The sequence below is a fragment of the Chlorocebus sabaeus genome, chromosome 14 (genome assembly GCF_047675955.1).
Source record: "Chlorocebus sabaeus isolate Y175 chromosome 14, mChlSab1.0.hap1, whole genome shotgun sequence".
Classification (NCBI taxonomy): Eukaryota; Metazoa; Chordata; class Mammalia; order Primates; family Cercopithecidae; genus Chlorocebus; species Chlorocebus sabaeus.
The window spans coordinates 55,303,412-55,326,037 of NC_132917.1; the positions used below are offsets into that span (position 1 = coordinate 55,303,412).

General features: G+C 37.2%; 1 protein-coding gene across 13 annotated transcripts in view; it reads right to left on the bottom strand.

Annotated features, from left to right (window-relative positions):
• Positions 1 to 22,626, bottom strand: part of CCDC88A (coiled-coil domain containing 88A) — a 129,485-nt gene that overhangs the window by 90,411 nt on the left and 16,448 nt on the right. For all 13 annotated transcript variants that reach the window (XM_007970585.3, XM_007970580.3, XM_007970582.3 and 10 more), the window contains one exon: positions 9,435 to 9,543. In XM_007970585.3, the coding sequence (XP_007968776.1) occupies positions 9,435 to 9,543 (109 nt within the window). The remainder of the gene's footprint in view (positions 1 to 9,434; positions 9,544 to 22,626) is intronic.

The window sequence follows — 22,626 nt, forward strand, 5'->3', positions numbered from 1 at the left end:
GACTGTCATTATAGATTTTTTTTTTTTTTTTTTTTTTGAGACAGGGTCTTACTCTTGTCACCCAGGTGGGAGTGCACTGGTGCAATCACAGCTCATTGCAGCCTTGACCTCCCAGGCTCAAGCGATCCTCCTGCCTCATTTGTTTTTATTTTTTATTTTTTATGGAGACAAGGTGTCACTATGTTGCCCAAGCTGATCTTGAACTCCTGGACTCAAGCGATCCTCCTGTCTTGGCCTCACAAAGTGCTGTGATTACAGGCATAAGCCACCGTGCCCAGCCAGATTTTTTTAAAATCATAAATAAGAGAGCTGCATTTTTAAAAATCACTGTTTTGTCTATATCCTACTTTGTGAAGATAACCTAAGTCAGATGCAAGAGCCTTCAAATTCACCTTCGTAAAGAGAAGCTTTAAATTTTTTATTTACTTTTATTTTAATTAATTAATTAATTAATTAATTTAGAGACAGAGTCTCTCTGTCGCCTCGGCTGGAGAGAAATGGCATGATCTCAGTTCACTGCAACCTCCCCTTTCCAGGTTCAAGAGATTCTCCTGCTTCGGCCTCCTATCTGGGATTACAAGCGCATGCCACCATGCCTGGCTAATTTTTGTATTTTTAGTAGAGACAGGGTTTCACTACATTGGATCTCTTGATCTGCCCACCTCGGCCTCCCAAAGTGCTGAGATTACAGGTGTGAGCCACCACACCTGGCCGAGAAGCTTTAAATTTTAACAGACACTGAATTTTTTTTTAAGTTTTATCTTAAAGATGTTAGAGATAAAACTCATTTACGTCACTTACTTTTGCGTGTATATATATTTGAGTGTGTATGTGTGTGTGTGTATATATATATATATATTTTTTTTTTTTTGAGACAGAGTCTCGGTCTGTTGCCCAGCCTGGAGTGCAGTGGCGCATTCTCGGTTCACTGCAACCTCTGCCTCCCAGGTTCCTGCGATCCTCCTGCCTCAGCCTCCCAAATAGGTGGAATTACAGGTGCACGCCACCACGTCCAGCTAATTTTTGTATTTTTTAGTACAGATGGGGTTTCATCATGTTGGCCAGGCTGGTCTCAAACTCCTGACACTGAGTGATCTGCTTGCCTTGGCCTCCCAAAGTGCAAGGATTACAGGCATGAACTACTGCGCCTGGCCTGGATTCTAGCTATATTTTTGTAAAAAGTCTTTTTATTTCCCCATTCCAATTTTATGAATAATATTAAAAAATATACAAGACATAAAACAGAGATGCTTAAAAACTGACTGCTATTGTTAAGATTTATTATATCATCACAGCCTGCCTAGACTTAACTTAGCTCTAAAGAAATTCACCATTAAAGTATTAAAGAAATGGAAAAAGAATATATAAATGAGCCCAAGATGAGTTCACTAAAAGGAGGAACAAATTAACGAACAGGTCAAAGTTGATAACATATGTATATAAACTAGTGAAGATACTTCAATTTGTTAACTCAAGTTATAAGAAACCTATAAAAATAAATGGAGAAATAAATTATTTTAGCAATTCAACTGAAAGAGAAAAAGGTTTCGAGAAAATCAGAGCAGTCACCTATTCAACAAATATTTATTGAATATCAATTATCTGCCAGATGTTCTAGACACTGAAAATGCAGCAGTGAATAAACAGAAATCCTTGTTCTCATGGAATTTATGTTTTAGTAAGAGAAGACAGACAATAAAACAAGTAAGTGTTTTTGATGATAAGTACTAGTAATAAAAATAAAGCAGAGGGGCCAGGCACAGTGGCTTACGCCTGTAATCCCAGCACTTCGGGAGGCCGAGGCAGGTGGATCACTTTAGACCAGCCTGATCAACACAGAGAAACCTCGTCTCTACTGAAAATACAAAATTAGCCAGGCATGGTGGTGCATGCCTGTAATCGCAGCTACTCAGGAGGCTGAGGCAGAAGAATTGCTCAAACCCAGGAGGCGGGGGTTGCGGTGAGCCAAGATTGTGCCATTGCACTTCAGCCTAGTCAACAACAGCGAAACTCTGTCTCTAAATAAATAAATAAATAAAAAAGCAGAGGCCAGGTGAGGTGGCTCATGCCTGAAATCCCAGCGCCTAGGGAAGCCAAGGTGGGTGGATCACTTGAGGCCAGGAGTTCGAGAACAGCCTGACCAAGATGGCAAAGCCCTGTCTCTACTAAAAAAAAAAAAAAAAAAATAGCAGTGTGTGCTGGCACATGCCTGTCATCCCAGCTACTCAGGAGGCTGAGGCACAAGAATCACTTGAACCCGGGAGATGGAGGTTGCAGTGAGCCGAGACTGCACCACTGCACTCCAGCCTGGGCAACAGAGTGAGACTCTGTCTCAATAAATAAATAAATAAATAAATAAATAAATAAATAAATAAAAATAAAGCAGAGAATGGGAAAGAGTATTATAGGTGGAGGTGGAGAAGAGGAGAATGTTAAAATTTTTAAAGATATGTAAGTATTCAAATATAGAGATTTTGAATGTTTTCAGGGTCATTAAAGCAAAGTTTCACTAAATAAGTGGAAATTCTATTCTGGCATGAAGACATTTCAGAAAGATTTGGAGAACTACAATCATCAGGAAAAGACAGAAAAAAGAAATAACTGGCAGAGATTATGGTACTAGCAAAATAATAAGCAGATGTTCCTTGAAAGATATTACAATTTCATTTCCACCACATTAGCTGGCTTTGTATAACTTTTTTCATTTAAAAACTGGTATACTAACCATTTTTAAAAATTTTTTCTTTAATTTTTTGAGACAGAGTCTTGCTCTGTCACCCAGGCTGGAGTGCAGTGGCATGATCTCGGCTCATTGCAACCTCCACCTCCTGGGTTCAAGCAATTCTCCTGCCTCACCCTCCCAAGTAGTTGAGACTACAGGTGCGTGTCATCATGACCAGCTAATTTTTGTATTTTTATTGGAGACAGGGTTTCGCCATGTGGGCCAGGCTGGTTTCAAACTCCTGACCTCAAGTGATTGCTTGCCTTGGCCTCCCAAAATGCTGGGATTACAGGCATGAGCCACCGCGCCCAGCCAACCACAGTTTTTAGCTGACCATCTAAAACCCCTTTTTATTGATATATAGGCATGCAACATGTAATGACATTTTTGGTCAACAATAAACCATATATATGATGGTGGCCACATAAGATTATAAAACCATATTTTTACTGTACCTTTTCTATGTTTAGATGCACAAATACCACTGAGTTACAACTGCCTACAGTATTCACTACAGTAACATGCTGTACAGGTTTAAAGCCTAGGCGCCATAGGCTATACCATATACCATAGGTGTGTAGTAGACTATACCATCTACATTTGTGTAAGTACACTCTATGATGTTCGTACAATGACAAAATTGCCTAATGACACATTTTGCAGAACATATATTCGTTGTTAAGGTACACAAGACTGGCTGGGCATAGAGGGAGGCTGAGGTGGGTGGATCACTTGAGCTCAGGAGTTTGAGACCAGCCCAGGCAACATAGCGAAACCCTGTCTCAACAACAACAAAATTAGCCGGGTGTAGTGGCACGTGCCTGTATTCCCAGCTACTAGGGAGGCTGAGGTGGGAGGATGGCTTGAGCCCAGGAGGCGGAGGTTGCAGTCAGCCAATATTGTGCCACTGCACTCCAGCCTGGGCAACAGAGTGAGACCCTGTCTTGAAAAAAAAAAAAAAAGTACACAAAACTACACAGACTATGCATTATAAATTTTTGTGAATTAAAGCTTACGCTGCTAATGCATCGTAAGAAAGACTACTTCACGAATATGCCACATATAAACATGATTTAGTTACTATTCAAAGATAATTTAAATTAGCCTTTCCTTCTTCCTAGAAATTATCCATAATTCTTTCTTCACAGTAAGAAGTTAACACTTCTGGCAAAGGTCAGGCTTCACTTCGCTTTCCTGAATCACCACACAGAGTAAAACACTGTTACTAAAACTGCATAATTCTATAGAATTAAAAATAGGTTCAAAGAACTCTAAAATACACTGAAATGACAGTCCCTCTTTTGAGACCTTTATAATCTACTTTTGAAATTCAGTACATGACAACATTTATCATACTATTACGTATCTGTCATTTTATCCATGTTATTAGTGAAAAGAATACTAAATACTAAAATACTTAAAATACTTCGCCTCAAATACATCTTCTCAGGGGCATATGACATATAAAAAATTTAATAGTTTTCTACAGTCATTCCCCAAAAATCTGATTTTTGGGGGAAAAAGGTAATTTAAGGGCTGATGAGAACTCCATTGATTTGGAAAATATTAACTTGCAATGTGTCATATATTAAACCAGACCCTCTCTAATATAACAAGAACAAAAAAATTATTTCAATAAGTCAATTAACTGTATATATAAAATGTCTGACCTATTTCTGAAGACAAGTTAAAGTACTGGTTGGTGCAAAAGTAACTGCATTCAAGACTGTAGTGAGCTATGAGCTATGATTGTGCCACTGCACTCTAGTATGGGTGACAATACCAGACCCCATCTCAAAAAATTAAAAAATATAGCATAGTGACACACATGTGTAGTCCCAGCTACTTGGGAGGCTGAGGCAGAAGGACTGCTTGAGCCCAGAAGGTCTTGGCTACAGTGAGCTGTGACCTAGGCAACAAAGTGAGACCTTGTTTCAATCAATCAATCAATAAAAAACGTAAACACATAAAAACATAATTGATAAACACATAAAGAAAAAAAAAAAAATCCAGGTGGAGGCAGAGATTGCAGTGAGCTGAGATTGCACCACCGCACTCCAGCCTGGGTGACAGAGCGAAACTTCATCTCAAAAAAGAAAAAAAATATCCAGAAACATGAAATGTATACATATTCAGGTGACAACAGTGGTAATTTCCTGGCCCTAGAACTATGTCTGTATTATCTATTTTTTTTCTAATTTTCTATAGTACAACAATATTGCTTCTCTATGAACTTGCTTAAATGTACATATTTAATTATAAATATAAGTACATAAATATACTTAATTATATATTTAATAATATTTATATATATATATATTTTTGTTTGTTTGTTTTAAGACAGAGTCTTGCTCTGTTGCCCAGGCTGGAGAGCAGTGGCGTGATCTCCACTCACTGTAACCTCTACCTCCCTGGTTCAAGCAATTCATGTGCCTCAGCCTCCCAAGTTGCTAGGATTACAGGCACGCACCACCACACCCAGCTAATTTTTGTATTTTTAGTACAGGCAGGGTTTCACCATGTTGGCTAGGCTGGTTTGGAACTCCAGACCTCAAGTGATCCACCCATCTCGGCCTCCCAAAGTGCTAGAATTACAGGTGTGAGCTACCGCGCCTGGCCAAACTTGCTTAAAATAAAGGTGATTCAGGGTTGGTTGCACAACAGGTAACAAATCCTCTCTGAAGCAATGCATCCTTGACTTGAACACAAAGAATCCGCACAGATAAAGGCCCCCCAAAAATGAGTTCACAATTAAAACACACACATATCACTGCCACCCCCGCCACTGCCACTACTACTATCACCACCACTACCACAAGAAACAGCAAGCAGAAAACAAAGGACAGATTCAGATCTGTACATATTTCAGATTTTTAAATAATCAGATATGAAATCTAAAACAGAAAAAATTTAAATATCTGAAAAAGTAAAGAAAATGACTAATGAAAAAAACGAAAAGGCAATGTAAAAAGAACCAAATCTTCCAGAAATGAAAGATATAATCAAGGGGTTAAACAGAAGATTTGACACAAATAAGGAGTGAATTAGTAAATTAGAGAGTTCTGAAAACAAGACTCAGAATGCAGCACAAGCTTAATAAATGTTTAATAAGCAAGAAATAGAGTAAGAAAGACTAATATATATAAATAGAAATATTTGAAAGAGATCAGATTAGCAGAATAGGAAAGAGTAAATATTAGAAGAATAAATACTAAAAGCAGCTTGGAAAGAAAAAAGACAGCTTAGCCAGGTGTGGTGGCTCACGGCTGTAATCTCAGCACTTTGGGAGGCTGAGGCGAGTGGATCATCTGAGGTCAGGAGTTCGAGACAAGCCTGGCCAACATGGTGAAACCCCATCTCTACTAAAAAATACGAAAATTAGCCAGGCGTGGTGGCACGTGCCTGTAGTCTCGGCTACTCGGAAGCCTAAGACAGGAGAATCCCTTGAATCCGGGAGGCAGAGGCAGAATCCGCAGTAAGCCAAAATTGCGCCATTGCACTCCAACCTGGGAACAGAGTGAAACTTCATCTCCAAAAAAAAAAAAAAACACAGCTTAAATAACAAAAATTAGAGAGTTAATTTCTCCAGAGCAAAAAGAAACCACAGAGGCCAGGCGTGTTGGCTCACGCCTGTAATCCCAGCACTTTGGGAGGCCGAGGCAGGCAGATAACTTGAGGTCAGGAGTTCAAGACCAGCCTGATGAGTATGATGAAACCTGTCTCTACTGAAAATACAAAAATTACTCAGGCGTGGTGGCATGCACCTGTAATTCCAGCTACTCGGGAGGCCGAGACAGGAGAATCACTTGCACCCAGGAGGCAGAGGTTGCAGTGAGCTGAGATTGTGCCATTGCACTCCAGCCTAGGCAACAAGAGCGAAACTCTGTCTCCAAAAAAAAAAAAAAAATCCAGAAACAGAAGAATTAAGTCTGCAAAGTACTGAGAGAAAAATAATTGTCAACCTAAAACTGCATACCTAAAACTATTTCATCCTAGTGCAATCACTCATGCCTGTAATCCTAACACTTTGAGAGGTTAAGGAAAGAGGACTGCTTGAGCCCAGGGGTTCAAGACCAGCCTGGGCAACATAGTGAGACCCTGTCATTTTTATTTTATTTTATTTTATTTTATTTTATTTTATTTATTTATTTATTTATTTATTTTGAGATGGAGTCTCACTCTGTTGCCCAGGCTGGAGTGCAGTGGCCGGATCTCAGCTCACTGCAAGCTCCGCCTCTCGGGCTTACGCCATTCTCCTGCCACAGCCTCCCGAGTAGCTGGGACTATAGGCACCCGCCACCTCGCCCGGCTAGTATTTTGTATTTTTTTCAGTACAGACAGGGTTTCACCAGGTTAGCCAGGATGGTCTCGATCTCCTGACCTTGTGATCCGCCCGTCTCGGCCTCCCAAAGTGCTGGGATTACAGGCTTGAGCCACCGCGCCCAGCCTATTTTATTTTTTGTAGATGGAGTTTTGCTCTTGTTGCCAAGGCTGGAGTGCAACAGCATGATCTTGGCTCACTGTAACCCCCGCTTCCTGGGTTCAAGTGATTCTCCTGCCTCAGCCTCCTGAGTAGCTGAGATTACAGGTGCCCACCACCAAGGCTGGCTAATTTTTGTATTTTTAGTAGAGACAGGGTTTTGCCATGTTGGACAGGCTAGTCTAGAACTCCTGACCTCAAGTGATCTGCCCACCTCGGCCTCCCAAAGTGCTGGGATTACAGGAGTGAACCACTGCGCCCAGCCTTCCGACTCTATTTAAAAACTAAAACAAAGAAACTATCTTCCAAAAACAAGAGTGAAATAAAGGCATTTTCAGACAAATATTCTCAAAGAAAACATGCAGCGTGAGCTAAAGAAAAAGGGCTGGGCACATGGCTCATGCCTATAATCCTAGCATTTTGGGAGGCTGAGACAGGCGGATCACACGAGGTCAGTAGTTCAAGACCAGCCTGGCCAACATGGCGAAAGCCAGTCTCTACTAAAGACACAAAAAAATTAGCCAGGTGGAGTAGTGGGCACCTGTAATCCCAGCTACTCAGGTGACTGAGGCAGGAGAATTGCTGGAACCCAGGAGGCAGAAGTTGCAGTGAGCTGAGATCATGCCATTGCACTCTAGCCAGGGCAACAGATCGAGATTCCATCAAAAAAAAAAAAGAAACATTGGTTTTATTTATTTAACAGTACTTCTCAATATTTAATTTGTAGGGTAAAGAAAAAACCCTAAAATACAAGACAAGAAGAGCTTAAAAGTCATAAAAGAGAACGACTAGAATTAAAACATTCTAACGTCATAGCACTATTCCATTAAAGGATAAAGATACTCATTAATTTTGGCCTTTCCTGTGTTTAGGTATAAAATGTATAATTTCAAGTCACCTCTGAAAAAACAGGAAGAGTGAAAAAATTTTAAACCAGTAGAAAGGAAAACCATGCAGAAACAATTATTGATAGGCTGGGCATGGGGGCTCAAGCCTGTAATCCCAGCACTTTGGGAGGCTGAGGGTTGCAGATCACTTGAGGTCAGGAGTTTGAGACCAGCCTAGCCAACATAGTGAAACCCTGTCTCTACTGAAAACATAAAAATTAACTGGACACGGTGGCATGCACCTGTAGTCCCAGCTACTTAGGAGTCTGAGGCAGGAGAATCGCTTGAACCCAGGAGGCAGAGGTTGCAGTGAGATGAGATCGTGCCACTGCACTCCAGCCTGGGCAACAAAGTGAAGCTCCATCTCAAAAAAAAAAAAAAAGAAAAAAGAAAAAAAAGAAAAAAATAGGAAAAGGAACAATTACTGATAAATAATCAAATTTTTCAGGCAGATTTAACAATTTTAAATTTATTTGCAACTAATAACAGCTTTAAAGCCTATAAAAGAAAATTTGATAAATTCATCATATGGGATATTTCAACTCCTCTTTCTCAATAATCACTCAAAAGACAAATCAATAAGGCTGTAAAAGATTTGAACAATACAGTTAACAAACAAGGCTGCTCTCACTCTGTGTCCAAACAATAGGAGAATACATACTTTTTCAAGCACACAAAGAACTTTAAAGAAAACTGACAACAACATACTAGGCCAAAATAAGTAATTCTTAACAAATACCGAAGTATCAGTATTATACAAACCACATTCTTTGACCAAAAATCAAAACCAAAAAGGATACTTGAAAAATAGCATGTTCAAAAATTTAAAAGCATACTTACAAGGAACTCATAAGTGAAATAAATCATAGCAGAAATTAGAAAATGCATAGAAATAATATTTTAAAATATGCCAAACCAAAATTTATGTGACGCAGATATAACAATTCTGAGAGGCATACTGAAAGCCTCAACAATGTTCATGTTTAAAAACTAAAATATGCATCCAATTCAGTTTTCTTTTCTAAATGGAAGTACACTTTTCAAAGGCATAATTCCAGAAGTCTAACAACAAAATGTTACTCTATGCAAGTTCTCAGGAAACTGGGACCTGATTTTTAAAGCATAAAATACAGTAGTCATTTGTAACATTAGAAAATTATTAAGTGCTTGCTTAAGCCTTTAACATTCATAAGAAATAAACTATCTTATTTACTACTCTAACTCTAGCAAATAGATCAGAACCTAGCATATAATAAGCATTTAAATATTTGTTAGATGACTGATGCTAAATAATACAAAAATGTAAGTAGTTATTAAAACCCCGATTTTTAAAAACAGCACTTACCTGGTAATAAAATTTTATCTGTCTCACCAAAATGGATAGATTGTGCATTCTAAGTGAGGCATCATTATTGACTTTTTTATTTACTCTCTGACTCTCCAATTTAGGATTACTGTAAGAAATACAAAAATACTTTAAAATTACATAAAATACTACTATCAACCTATTTATAATTAAAATTAATCATATAATACTTTTTTACTTAAATAAATTGTGTGCTCACCTGCATTAACAGAGATGGTCCAAAAGGGCAGATTATTACTTTGACATGTATTCCGTGCTTCTAATTAATATAAATGCAACTGATTTCCCAAAGCAAGAACAAAATTAATTTCAAGCCTAAGTCAAATGTTGCCTTTCATTGTCATGTTGCCACTCCATATTCCTGGGATGAATAACTATTTCCTTTGAATATATAGTTCTATCACACAAAATAAATCCATTTAAAATATGGGCTAATAACCAATAAATGTTATTTCTCCTCACTGGGTAATAGGGATTATATTTGAACAGGCAATGTCCCAGAGAAATTCAAGGATAAAGTGGATGACACAGGTTAGTTAGTACTTTTATCTTGGGTAAAACTGTAGAGTCAATGAAAGCAAAGGGCTCAATAATCCTGAGGCAGCAGAAACTGCAGAAGAAAAACAGTCAAGTCATCCATGGTTCAGAATGGGAAATTGTGGCACCTCCACACAAGGATGCAGAAAAGTCAACAAATTGACACCCATCCAACAGGAAATAGAAAATGAATAGAAATGCCTCACTCTTTAATCTGTTCCCTTTTTACACAGTCCATTGCATTCCTAATGCCTTTAGTTCCTTCCCTAAACAGATTAGACTCTATGGTGCTTTCTTTCCATAATTCTCAAACTTTTAGGTCTCAAGACCCCTTTGTAATCTTAATTGATGACTCCAAACAATTTTTGATGTTGCGGGCTATCTTTAATTAATACTTAGTATGTTAGGAATAAAGACTGAGTTAGCGCATGGTGGCTCATGCCTGTAATCCCAGCACTTTGGGAGCCCCAGACTGGTGGATCACCAGATGTCAGGAGTTCAGGACCAGCCTGGCCAACATGGTGAAACCCCATCTCTATTAAAAATACAAAAATTAGCCAGGTGTGGTGGCGCGCAACTGTAGTCCCAGCTACTTGGGAGGCTGAGGGAGCAGAATCGCTTGAACCCAGGAGGCAGAGGTTGCAGTGAGCCAGGATCACACCACTGTACTCCAACCTGGGCTACAGAGTGAGATTGGATAAAAAAAGAAAAAAAGAAAGACAGACAGAACATTTCAAAGTTATGTATGCATTAACTCATTTTAACAAAATAATAAACCCATTACATGCTAACAAAAATCAAACAGAAAGAACTTAGAAAACTGAGTGGCATTGTTTTACTATTTTGTGTATCTCTTTAATGTGTGGTTTAACTTTTAAAAAACAGACTCTTATCTCTGCTTCCGCACTGAATCCATTGTTTATTATTTTGGTTCAAGCATATGAAGACATTTCACCCTCACATGTAGTTAGAAGTGGGAAGACCCTATGGATCCCCAAAAGGATCCTCCATCCATACTCTGAGAACCACTGCTTCAAAACCACTGTTTGCTTGCCACCACTCCCAACATCTTGACTCTTTTGTCCTTTGACCACATTCTTAATCCCCAACCTTGGATCAATTCAACCACTTATGCTGAGATTACTCAAGGGACTAGTTGAGAAAATAATGCAATCAAACTAAGCTATTAATAAAATAGGAAGGGGTAGCTATTACAGAAAGGAGGAAGATGCCTTCTTGCCATAAAAAACTAGAAAACTGGACAAAGCACGAGAAAACTGTTTTCAGACTTTGGACAGCAGGTAAAGCAAGACTAGGTTCTCTCTAGTAAGGCAGAGAGGTGCTTTCCAGAATGAGGTACGGGAAAATGGGTAGCCCAAGTCTTGTTGAATTTGAGGAGACAAAGCTGGAGTTCATGGATGCTGAACTGACTGACACATTCAGAAAAGAATACCAAAGAAAAGGGAGCTACACTAACAAAGAGCTCCAAAAATCTGCCTTTAAGATTTTGGCTGTGGCTTCACACAAGCATGGATGTAGTGGCTCACGCCTGTAATCCCAACACTTTGGGAAGCTAAGGTGGGAGGAATGCCTGCGGCCAGGAATTCAAGACCAGCCTGGGCAACATGGTGGGAGCCTGTCTCAAAAACAAAACAAACCAAAAAACCAACAAAATTTTGGCTAAATACTAAATTGTGCATGTATAACCTAAAACTCCACAAGGCTAAGCAGAGATCAAATACAAGAAAGCTGTAAGCTAAACAATTCTCAGAGCTCGCAATGTAAAGACAGAAATTTGAGTCCTGACAAGCAGAGTTAAGTAGACTTAATGAACATCCAGAACATACAGCAGAGACCGCACAACAGTCATGTCTTAGAAGGAGAACTAAATCAGCAGATGAGTAAAAGCTATTCAAGAACCCCACCCCCAACAAAACAAGTCTTGAAAGGATCATGCTGATTGCAAGTAACTTGACAACCTGCCAAAACAAAGTTTGTCACTCTAAAAGGACAAGGTCCAGACACTCCAAAATATAATCATTACAATATCCAGCATAAAATTTAAAAAAATGAATAGACACAAAATATCAGGAAAATGTGATCTATAACCAGGAAAGAAAATGGAAACAGTCAACAGAAACAGACCCAGAAATGAAAAAGATGACAGAAATAACAAACAAGGACTTTAAAACAGTTATTATAAACCTACAAAAGGATTTAAAGAAAGACATGAATGTTAAGCAGGAAGAAACGTAAATCATGTTTTGAAAAACTCAAATGGGACTTCTAAAGCTGCAAAATACAACTATTGGAAATGAAAAATTCACCACACGAGCTTAACAACGGATTAGAAACTGTATAGCAAATGATTAGTGAACTTGAAGACATTACAATAAAAACAATCCAAAGCAGCATGGAGAGGGGGGAAAAAAAGCTGAAATGAATGAACAGAGCCTAATGATCTATGGGGCAGTATTAAACATACATTACTACATAGTCCAATCTTAAGAATCCATTCACGTTTCCCTACTTGTCCCAATAATGAATGGATGTTGTTTACAGGAAATAGATCCAGTTCAGAATCACGCTTGGCATGTGGTAGTCTGAACTGCAATCTTTAATCTCTTTCAGGCTGGAGATTTCTCAGCCTTTTGTTGATGTACATGAACTAGACACTTTAGAAGGGTTACAGGCCACATACTTGATAGAATGACTTTCAGTTGGGTTTGTCTGATAAGACTGTGCTGACTCATAATTAAGTTCAGGATATATATCCTTAACAGGAAAAACACAGAAGAGATGCTGTGTTCTTCTCAATGCATCCTATTAATATATGGGCCTGGCTTGTTTCTGTGTTCTCCTTTATGTTTCACTGGTCTACCTATATATTCCCATGTCAACAGCACCACCTTAACAACTATAGTTATTTACATCTTGATGTGTAGGTAGGGCAAGATGCCCTGACTAAACTGTTTTTTCAAATTTATCTTAACTATTCATTCATGGTCCTTGATGATTTTTAGGATCAGCTTGTCATATTCTGCATAAACAAAAAACAAAACCTATTAAGATTCTGACTGAAATTGCACCCAATCTACAAATTTATTAAGAATGAACTGACAACTCTACAGCATTGAGTCCTCCCACTGATAAGCATGGTGTATCTCTCTACATTCATTCAGCTCTTCTTCAAAACCATTTTATAATCTTCTTCAGGAAGGCCTTTTATTAGATTTATTCCTAGATGCTTATAGTTTTTGCCATTAAAGTTAATGTAATATTTTAAAAATGTATTTGCTGATAGGTTAATACTGATATGTGAACATCAAATGATATGCTATCATTTTTTGTTTATTCTTCTTAATTTTAGCAACAATGCTAACCTTTTTTGCTCTAATAGGTTGTCTACTGGTGCTTTTGAAGGTCCTCTTGAATTTAATTTGTAGCTTTTCCATACTGATAATCAATTATGCCAACACCATTTTCTAAACAGCTTACATTTCTCACTGATTTCAGATTCCCACATTAAGTGTATGTCTACTTTTGGAGTCTATTCTGTCCCACTAAGCCATTTGTCTATCTCTGTGTCATTAAAACCTTGTTTTACTATAGTTTATTATTATAGCTTTATTATGATCTCAATTCTACTAAGACAAGTCCCTTTCTTTTGTTGTTGTTTTTTCTATACTGTCTTCATTAATTGAACATAGTGACCTTTTCTATCATTTTAGGATATTTATAAGGTTCTATGAAAAACCTTGTTGGGATTTATTGACATTAGTAATATTAATTTGATTAAAAACTGGCATTTCATTTCCATCAGTAAAAATTTAAAATTTCCCCACAGAAGTCTTACATATTTAAGGTTTTTTTTCTTACTTGGGTAAAGAAGCTTTTGTTGCTTTGTGAAATGGATTTTTTTTTCTATTACATTGTCTACTGGTGCTATTGTGTAACAGGAAAACTATAGCGTTTTGTTTTTGGTTTTTCGGGTTTTTTTTTTTTTTTTTTTTTTTTTTTTTTTGCCACAGAGTCTCACTCTGCCAGGCCGGAGTATAGTGGCACGGTCTCAGCTTACTGCAACCTCTGCCTGCAGGGTTCAGGCGATTCTCATGTCTCAGCCTCCCAAGTAGCTGGGACTACAGGCACGCACCACCACGCCTGGCTAAGTGTTATTGTATTTTTAGTAGTGACGGGGTTTCACTACGTTGGCCAGGGTGATCTCAGCCTCCTGACCTCAAGTGATCCACCTACCTCTGCCTCCTAAAGTGTTGGGATTACAGGCGTGAGCCACCGTGCCCAGCCAAAACTACAGAGTTTTTGAATGCTGAATGTCTAATTAACCACCTTTCAAAACTTAGTTTACTAGGTTCATGTTCTTGGGTTTTCTAGGTTAAAAAAAAAAAAAATCACACCATCAGTAAATGACAGTTTATTTCCACCTTTTCAATCTTGCATTACATTTCTAATTCTTTACTTGGTGCATTAACAAATAGAAATGGAGACAACAGATATCCTTCTCTTGTTGTTATCTAAGAGAACAGCATTTAATGTTTCACCATTAATGCATGATGTTTGCTGTAATTTTCTGATAGATACCATCAATCAGGCATTCCCTTCCATTTCTATTCACTGTCTGAATGGGTGCTGAACTTTATCCAGTATTATTTATTTTTTATTTTTTTGAAGACAGAGTCTCCCTCTGTTACCCAGGCTGAGATGCAATGCCATGATCATAGCTCACTGCAGCCTTTAACTTGTAAGCTCAAGAAATCCTTCTCAGTCTCTCAAGCACTTGGAACTACAGATGCGCACTACCACACCTAGCTAACTTTAAAATAAAAAGTTTTGATTTTTGGTTTTTTTTTTGAGACAGAGTCTCGCTCTGTTGCCCAGGCTGAAATGCAATAGCACAACCTCCGCTCACTGCAACCTCCACCTTCTGGGTTCAAGTGATTCTCCTGCCTCGGCCTCCTGAGTAGCTGGATTACAGGTGTGTGCCACCACACTTGGCTAATTTTAGTATTTTTAGTAGAGATGGGGTTTCACCATGTTGGCCAGGCTGGTCTCAAACTCCTGACCTCAAGTGATCTGCCCGCCTTGGCCTCCCAAAGTGCTGGGATTACAAGTATGAGCCACCGTGCCCTGCCTAAAAAATGTTTTATAGATGAGATCTCTCACTATGTTGCTCAGGCTTGCCTCAAACTCCTGGCCTCAAGTGAACCTCCTGCCTCAGTCTTCTAGCTAGCTAGGATTTCAGGCACAAGCCACAGCACACCTGGCATATCCAATTTTTCCTACATCTACTCCCACCTGATCCTTCTCCATTAATATGTTAATGTAGTGAGTTACACTGTTACATCACCCTCAAAGTCCTAGACTACATACTCTCTCAGCTCCAGTCTATGGTATAAATATTCCCCTTTATTTGTACATAACTCTGTCACGGGTCTTCCAGTACTTGGTCTTTTTGACTCCCACTTTCTCACTAGATTCTAAGTTCCTTGAAAAGAGGGACCGTACCTTCTTATTCATGTTTTTGTTTCTAAAAATTAGCATATTTCCTAACACAAATATTGTTTGAATAAATAAAAATAAGAATAAACAAAGACTAAGCATAGTGTTTTTTAAACCATTGCTTTCTATTGAGAGTTACAAGCTGACAATCTCCAAGCTAACAACTCACTTGGCAGTCTGGAATAGGTTCTCTTACTAAGGTGCGTATCAAAAATCAGTTGAATAATAGAGTCCTAAACTACAATTTGAGATCTGCAGAACAAGGAAGACTATTAGCAAGGCAAGCTAAATCTGACCTGTGACTGATTTATGCTTATTGCAAGACAAATAGTGAAAAAATCAGAACAGCCCAAGGCAAATGAGAGTTTAAATGGAAAAGCGAGTCTCTCAAATAAAAGCATCAACTAGAACTAGTTACTTACAAAAACAAGGAGACTATATTGTAGAAGTCAGATCACGTGTCATGGCAAACAAAGACAAACAGCAGCATGGTCAAGAAGTCATGGTAAAACTGAAGGAAAAACCCTGTTTTATTTAACAAATAAACCTGTTTTATTTAGGCAATCGACTCTGGTATCTTTTTTTTTTTTTTCTTTTTTCTTGTCTGGTATCTTTTTTAGTCAGTAAGTTAAACAAATACTCACTGAGTACCTACTGTACTGGTCACATTACTTAATGCATAAAAGCTCGGTCTAGTCAAGCTATCATTGTGGAGAAAATTATACTTGTAATTGGGAGAACAGAGTAAGAACAACACCAGTAACAAAAATTTTAGGTATATTTACAGTTATATAAATTTCATTTGCAAACACTAAATACCTTTCCTTTCTAGCCTTCTTCTATCTTTTATTTTTATTTTCTTTATTCTACATTTGAATCCCTTACATACCTCTCATCTATGACTGTCTCCTACTCATACACTAACCACATTTAGACCTAGAAACACTTTAGAGATACCTGGATTCACCATAAATCAGAAAACCAAAGTTCAAACTAGTAATCTGCCTAGGATCCTAGAGCTCCTTTACTCTCTCCTAGTTTTTCCTTTTATAGGATCATTCAAGAAAACAAAGAAAAGACTGACTTAAAAAAAAAAAGGTTTCAGCAATGTTTTTTCTAAAACCCAAGTGTACATCATACATCACTGTTTTATTGTATTGTTTGAGCATATTCCCAATTCTGTTTTCACAGTGAGTAATCAAACTAAAGATGATTAATTTCCTTCCCTCCTCCAGTTCACTGTGGTGATATTTTATTATAAACCTGGGTATTTAACTCTAACAATAAGTACTCAAGAAAAAAAAATTTTTTTTTTGAGATGGAGTCTCGCTCTGTCACCCAGGCTGCAGTGCTGTGGCATAATCTCAGCTCAATGCTCCTGGGTTCATGCAATTATCCTGCTTCAGTCTCCCAAGTAGCTAGGATTACAGGCACCCGCCACCACACCTGATTCATTTTTGTTATTTTTAGGAGAGATGGGGTTTCAGTATGTCGACCAGGCTGGTCTTGAACTCCTGGCCTCAAGTGATCCTCTCACTTTGGCCTCCCAAAGTGCTGGGATAGCAAGCGTAAGTCACCGCGCCCAGCCTAAGAAAAATTTAATATTAGAACTAAAAATATATATAAATTTTAAAACTGTATTATTTGTAGTGCAAGCTCATTACTACATGACCATATACAATTTGGATTATACTAATTTGGATTATCCAAATACACAATTTGGATTATATTATACTTTGGATGTGTAATATTCTAATGAACACATGGTGATATCATTCCTTTAATAAATTTTATAATGTAAATGCTACCTTTGTCCTTGACAGAGTTGTTACCAAGTTCTGTTTCCTTTAAAGCGTTTTTTCAAAAAAAGTGTTAATGCTTCTTAAATTTTGTGTCCAATATTCCTCACATGATATCTTGAAATTTATTCAGTTGTCAGGAAATTCTACAGTCTTTGCATAAAGCTCTTTCAAGAATTAGCAAGTTTTCTGAATTTAGAATTTTGGTTTAATCAAAATCTTTTAAAATTTTTTTGTAAAAAAAAAAAATGATGTTTTATATTAAGTTTTTTTCAGACTTTGTGAAAGACTGCTTTTAACAATTAAAATAATTCTGGGTATAAAAGGAAGGAATTATATAGTTATATACTAATGATACCAGATGAAATTTTAGAAATCTGAGGAAAAATGAAAAACGCAATTTAAACATTTGAGAGAAAAGTACTTCAACACCTAAAATTAACCTCACAATCAAAAGGGATCTTAAAGATAGGTGAATGAAAACTTTCTATATCCCTTCATAAAACTGTGCTGCTTTGTGTCTACAAATCTATGAAATGAGCACATGGGCTGTGAAGGGTTTCTATGCTCTGATTTGACTCTAGGAAAACCAATAGAATAGTGGAGTTCTTGAACAGGCTAATACCCTAAGCACTCCAAGTCTCTATCTATAACTTCTATACTGTACCTATTCGAGAGTTATTTTAGTATGAAAACAGAACTGAAAAGTTCCTATTTCTTTATAACCATCAGATGTTATATCACAGTCTATAACTTTCTGTACTTAGAGCCCAGGATAACCATTAAGCACTCTCGGCATGGATCTAGAAAGCAATAAACTTCCCATTATAAGGCTTGAGTTTCCCATTTGATGCAGGCCCAATATGAGTAAGGGTCATACTGACATATGTTAGGATCACAGAAAACAGGCCCTTTCACCCTAAGGATGTGATCGCTTTATTATCCCTATATATGGGCTAAATAACAGAAGAAATTGCTTTAAAAAAAGTTTAAAAAGTTGTCACTCTGGGCCAGGCGCGGTGGCTCATGCCTATAATCCCAGCACTTTGGGAGGCCAAGGTGGGTGGATCATGAGGTCAGGAGTTCGAGACCAGCCTGGCCAAGATAGTGAAACCCCATCTCTACTAAAAATAAAAATAAAAATAAATTAGCTGGGCATGGTGGTGGGTGCCTGTAATCCCAGCTATTCGGGAGGCTGAGGCAGAGAACTGCTTGAGCCGGGAGGCGGAGGTTGCAGTGAGCCGAGATCGCACCATTGCACTCCATCCAGGGCAACAGAAGGAGACTCCGTCCCCCACCAAAAAAAAAAAAAAGAAAAAAACCCCGTAAGAAAAGAAAACAGTATTAAAAATTTCTTCTATAAAAATAATGCATCCAATATAAAGACAGAAAAAAACACTCATTCCTGTGTGTGTGTGTGCTTTTATCAGCTTCCTCAGGTTGAATCCTGTATTCCAATACTTTTATTATAATAAAAATCACAATACAGTAATTTAAACAAACAGTATGGTATGACTCCAGAATGTTCTAAAAAGAAATATAGTCTATTAAGTATGACTCACAAAATTCTCTAAAGAGAAAATGTAGTCTATTAAATATTCCAAATATTCTGCCTTTCATTTTGTTTAATACTTAAAATGCAAAACAAAAATTAATTCAGAATAAATAATCACAATAAAGTTTTCATCAGGCTCTTTTTGAAAGTGTTACTATACCATTTTTTTCTACAGAATGTATCTTGGGAAAGGCCGTTTTCTAAAATAAAAGATGAGCTATTGAACAAGATACACGTGGCATGTGAAATGTGAGCAAGTACCTTTCCAATCACACACAGCTATTTCCAAGGCAGCACAATTTCAAGTCAACCATCTTCCTTTATAAGATGAAAAGTAAAAAAATGCTTTAGTGACAAATAGCCTAATACAGCTCAAATCTGTTCAACCAGGAGTTAAATGCAACATGGCAGTAAAAGATGGCCTCAAGCAATTTCACATTTATAAATGACCTACTTATGACAAGTTGCATTAATTTCAATTAAAATAATAAACGGACAGTAGTATTATCAACCATTGTATATAAAAATTTATAAATCAGGAAAAAATACGAAGTTAAAGTTAGCAATTTTGCAACACTAATACTCTTAAGATTTGGTCCCTGTATGACCAAGGATTATATCTTTACTTATTCATTAACTAATATATATAAGAAACAGAAATCTGATAGTTTTAATGGCTCTATGCTTTTCTCCTCCAGACTGTAAACCTGTTGTATGTCCTCTTAGACCATCTGTTCTGTGTTGGTGCTTAACTGATGGGGGTTTTTGATCATGGCACTGTAATTTAAAACTACAGTTGTAGTGTGTTTGTGGTCTTTTAAAATTTTTGAGATAAATTATATAATAACATAACTATGTAATATTTGCATGTTACCATGATACATCTGAAATAACTAATTTACGTATCTAACTTTAAGTGTGAATAAACCAGAATGTTTGCTTGATGAAAAATAATTAACTGGGTAAACAGCACCACCATTAAGGGTTATCCAAGTATCCAAGTAGTAAGGTATTTCAGGAAAATTAGTGGCTTTCTTATTTTGCAGCACTGTTTGGAGGGTACATTACAGAAAATCAGTGGTTTTAAGGGAAAAAATGTATTGGCTAGAGGAGGTGGCTCATACCCATAATCCCAGCACTCTGGGAGGCTAAGGTCAGAGAATCGCTTCAGGCCAGGAGTTTGAGACCAACCTGTACAACATAGCAAGACTCCCTGTCTACAAAAAAAAAAATTTTAATTAGCTGAGGATAGTGGTGTGTGCCTGTAGTCCTAGCTACGCAGGAGGCTAAGGCAGGAGGATCACTTGAGGCCAGGAGTTAAAAGCTGTAGTGAACTATGATCTCACCACTGCATTCCTGGATGAGAGAGCAAGACTCTGTCTCAAAAAAAAAAAAAAAAAAAAAAAAAAAAAAAAAAAAAAATATATATATATATATATATATATATATATATATATATTCCTTCAACTCAATTTCTTCCCACTTTCATAAATTCAATTACTTTGCATGACAGCCAACAAGAAGTCTAATATTAATATAAGCTTTTACCTACCTACAGAATATTTTCACATATATTAACTATCTTGATCTTCACACTGACTGAACAGGTCATTCTTGGAGAGGTATGTGACATATAATTACCATACAGAGATTACAGACACAGTCTTTCATGTTTTTGTTCGCATAATTTTGGACACATTAAGTTACCTTTTCAAAAGTTGGAAAATCTATGACATGTTCTAGTTAGTCCAAGATTAAGCTAGCAGTAAAGCATGATATTCACTGATTTAGCAAACAGAAGTAATGCTTTAATTTAAAAACTGCAAATGGACGCAAAAATAATTAAAATCCAGTACTATACATATACTTTACTTCAGTTTCATCTAAACTTAATAAAATGGCTGAACCCACCCTTTATTTATTAGAATGTCAACTTAGCCCTTCAAATATTAAGTTAGCAGTTTTTTAACTTTTGGTTTCAGAACCCCTTTTTACTCTTAAAAAATTACTGCAGATTCCCGAAGAGCTTTTGTTTATGTGCATTATATCTATCTATATTTACTATATTAAAATTTAAAATAAAGAATTTTTTAAAATATTAATTCACCTAAACATAATAGTGTTTGTTAACATAAGGAACATTTTTATAACTTTTTCAAAACATAACATTTTAGTGGGAAATAACATTCTTTCACTTCTTTGCAAATCTCAGTGTTTGGCTTAATAGAATACAGCTGTATTCTTAAACCTGCTTCTGCATTCAGTGTGCTGCGATACATTGTTTTTGCTTTAAGTATAAGAAATAATGACTTCACACAAGTATGTAATCAGAAAAAGGAAAATTATGATTGGCACATTCACATAATTATTGATATTCTTCTTTGATATTACCAATATCCAGTAAAGGTTATTTCTTAAAGGTTAAGTGCAATGTGGAATCTGAATATCAATGAACTTTTCTTTCTCTGTTTTACATTAAAATCCATTGGTCTATCTGGCACATTCAATGATCTTTTAACTATGTATGCATAACTTCTTAACATTATTCATTGGCCATTTAGAAATTATTGGTTCTCTGAATTATACAGATCTTCCAAATGTCAGCACATTTTATTACTTTAAAAAAAAAAAAAACAGCCAGGCACGGTGGCTCACGCCTGTAATCCCAACACTTTGGGAGGCCGAGGGGGATGGATCATGATCATGGTCAGGAGATGGAGACCATCCAGGCTAACACGGTGAAACCCTGTCTCTACTAAAAATACAAAAAATTAGCCGGGCATGGTGGCAGGCACCTGTAATCCCAGCTACTCAGGAGGCTGACGCAAGAGAATGGTGTGAACCGGGAGACGGAGCTTGCAGTGAGCTGAGATCAAGCCATGGCACTCCAGTCTGGGCGACAGAGCAAGACTCCGTCTTAAAAAAACAAACAAACAAAAAACAAAACACATTCATTAATATCACCTCCAATCTCATCAAAGCTGTCAAGCCCATGTTTTCTGTAAATCAAATTTCATCATTGACAACAATCAGTTGTTTTCCCTGAAGTGACAGGCTCACTTTATTCATTTCTGAGGAACTGTCTGCCCAGTACTCAAGTATTAACAACCAGTTTGTCTGTCATTCTTTCAAATAAAAATGGTGTTCCAAAAAACAGGGACTACTTCAACCTTGCAACTCAAAAATCATGAATACCTTTTCTTGAGATAATCATCGAGCAAGAACATTATATATGGTTCCCATTTTGCCCACGGAATGTTAAATAGATTCAAGGGTCAAGACCCAACAAAATAACTTTCACTGCTTCATCAAGGACATGGTGAAACTGGGTTTATTTATATATGTCTTACAAGTATATAATGAGAAAAATACAATGATTGCCCATACAATTTGGTACAATTCCTTGATTCATACTAAAATGTCAGCAGTTTTACTAACCTTTGCTTTTGCACCATCAGTGCTTTAGCAACACACAAAAAAAGGCAAAGGACATCCTTAGTAGTATTATGAAAATAATTCTGACCTGACAGACAAACCTTGAAGGAATCTCTGTGCTAGCAGGGGTCTGATCTCATTTGAGAACTACTGTATTAGGTAACTCAATTCCTGTTGTTGGTATAGAGACCTGGGGACTTAATATTATGCTAATCTAGAACATTCACTTATATGGTTGCCAACCTCATGACCAGTAACTGAAACAAAAGAAGGCTGTTTATAGATTCAATGGACAGCACTGATCTGTGATGGAACATTTTACCCATCG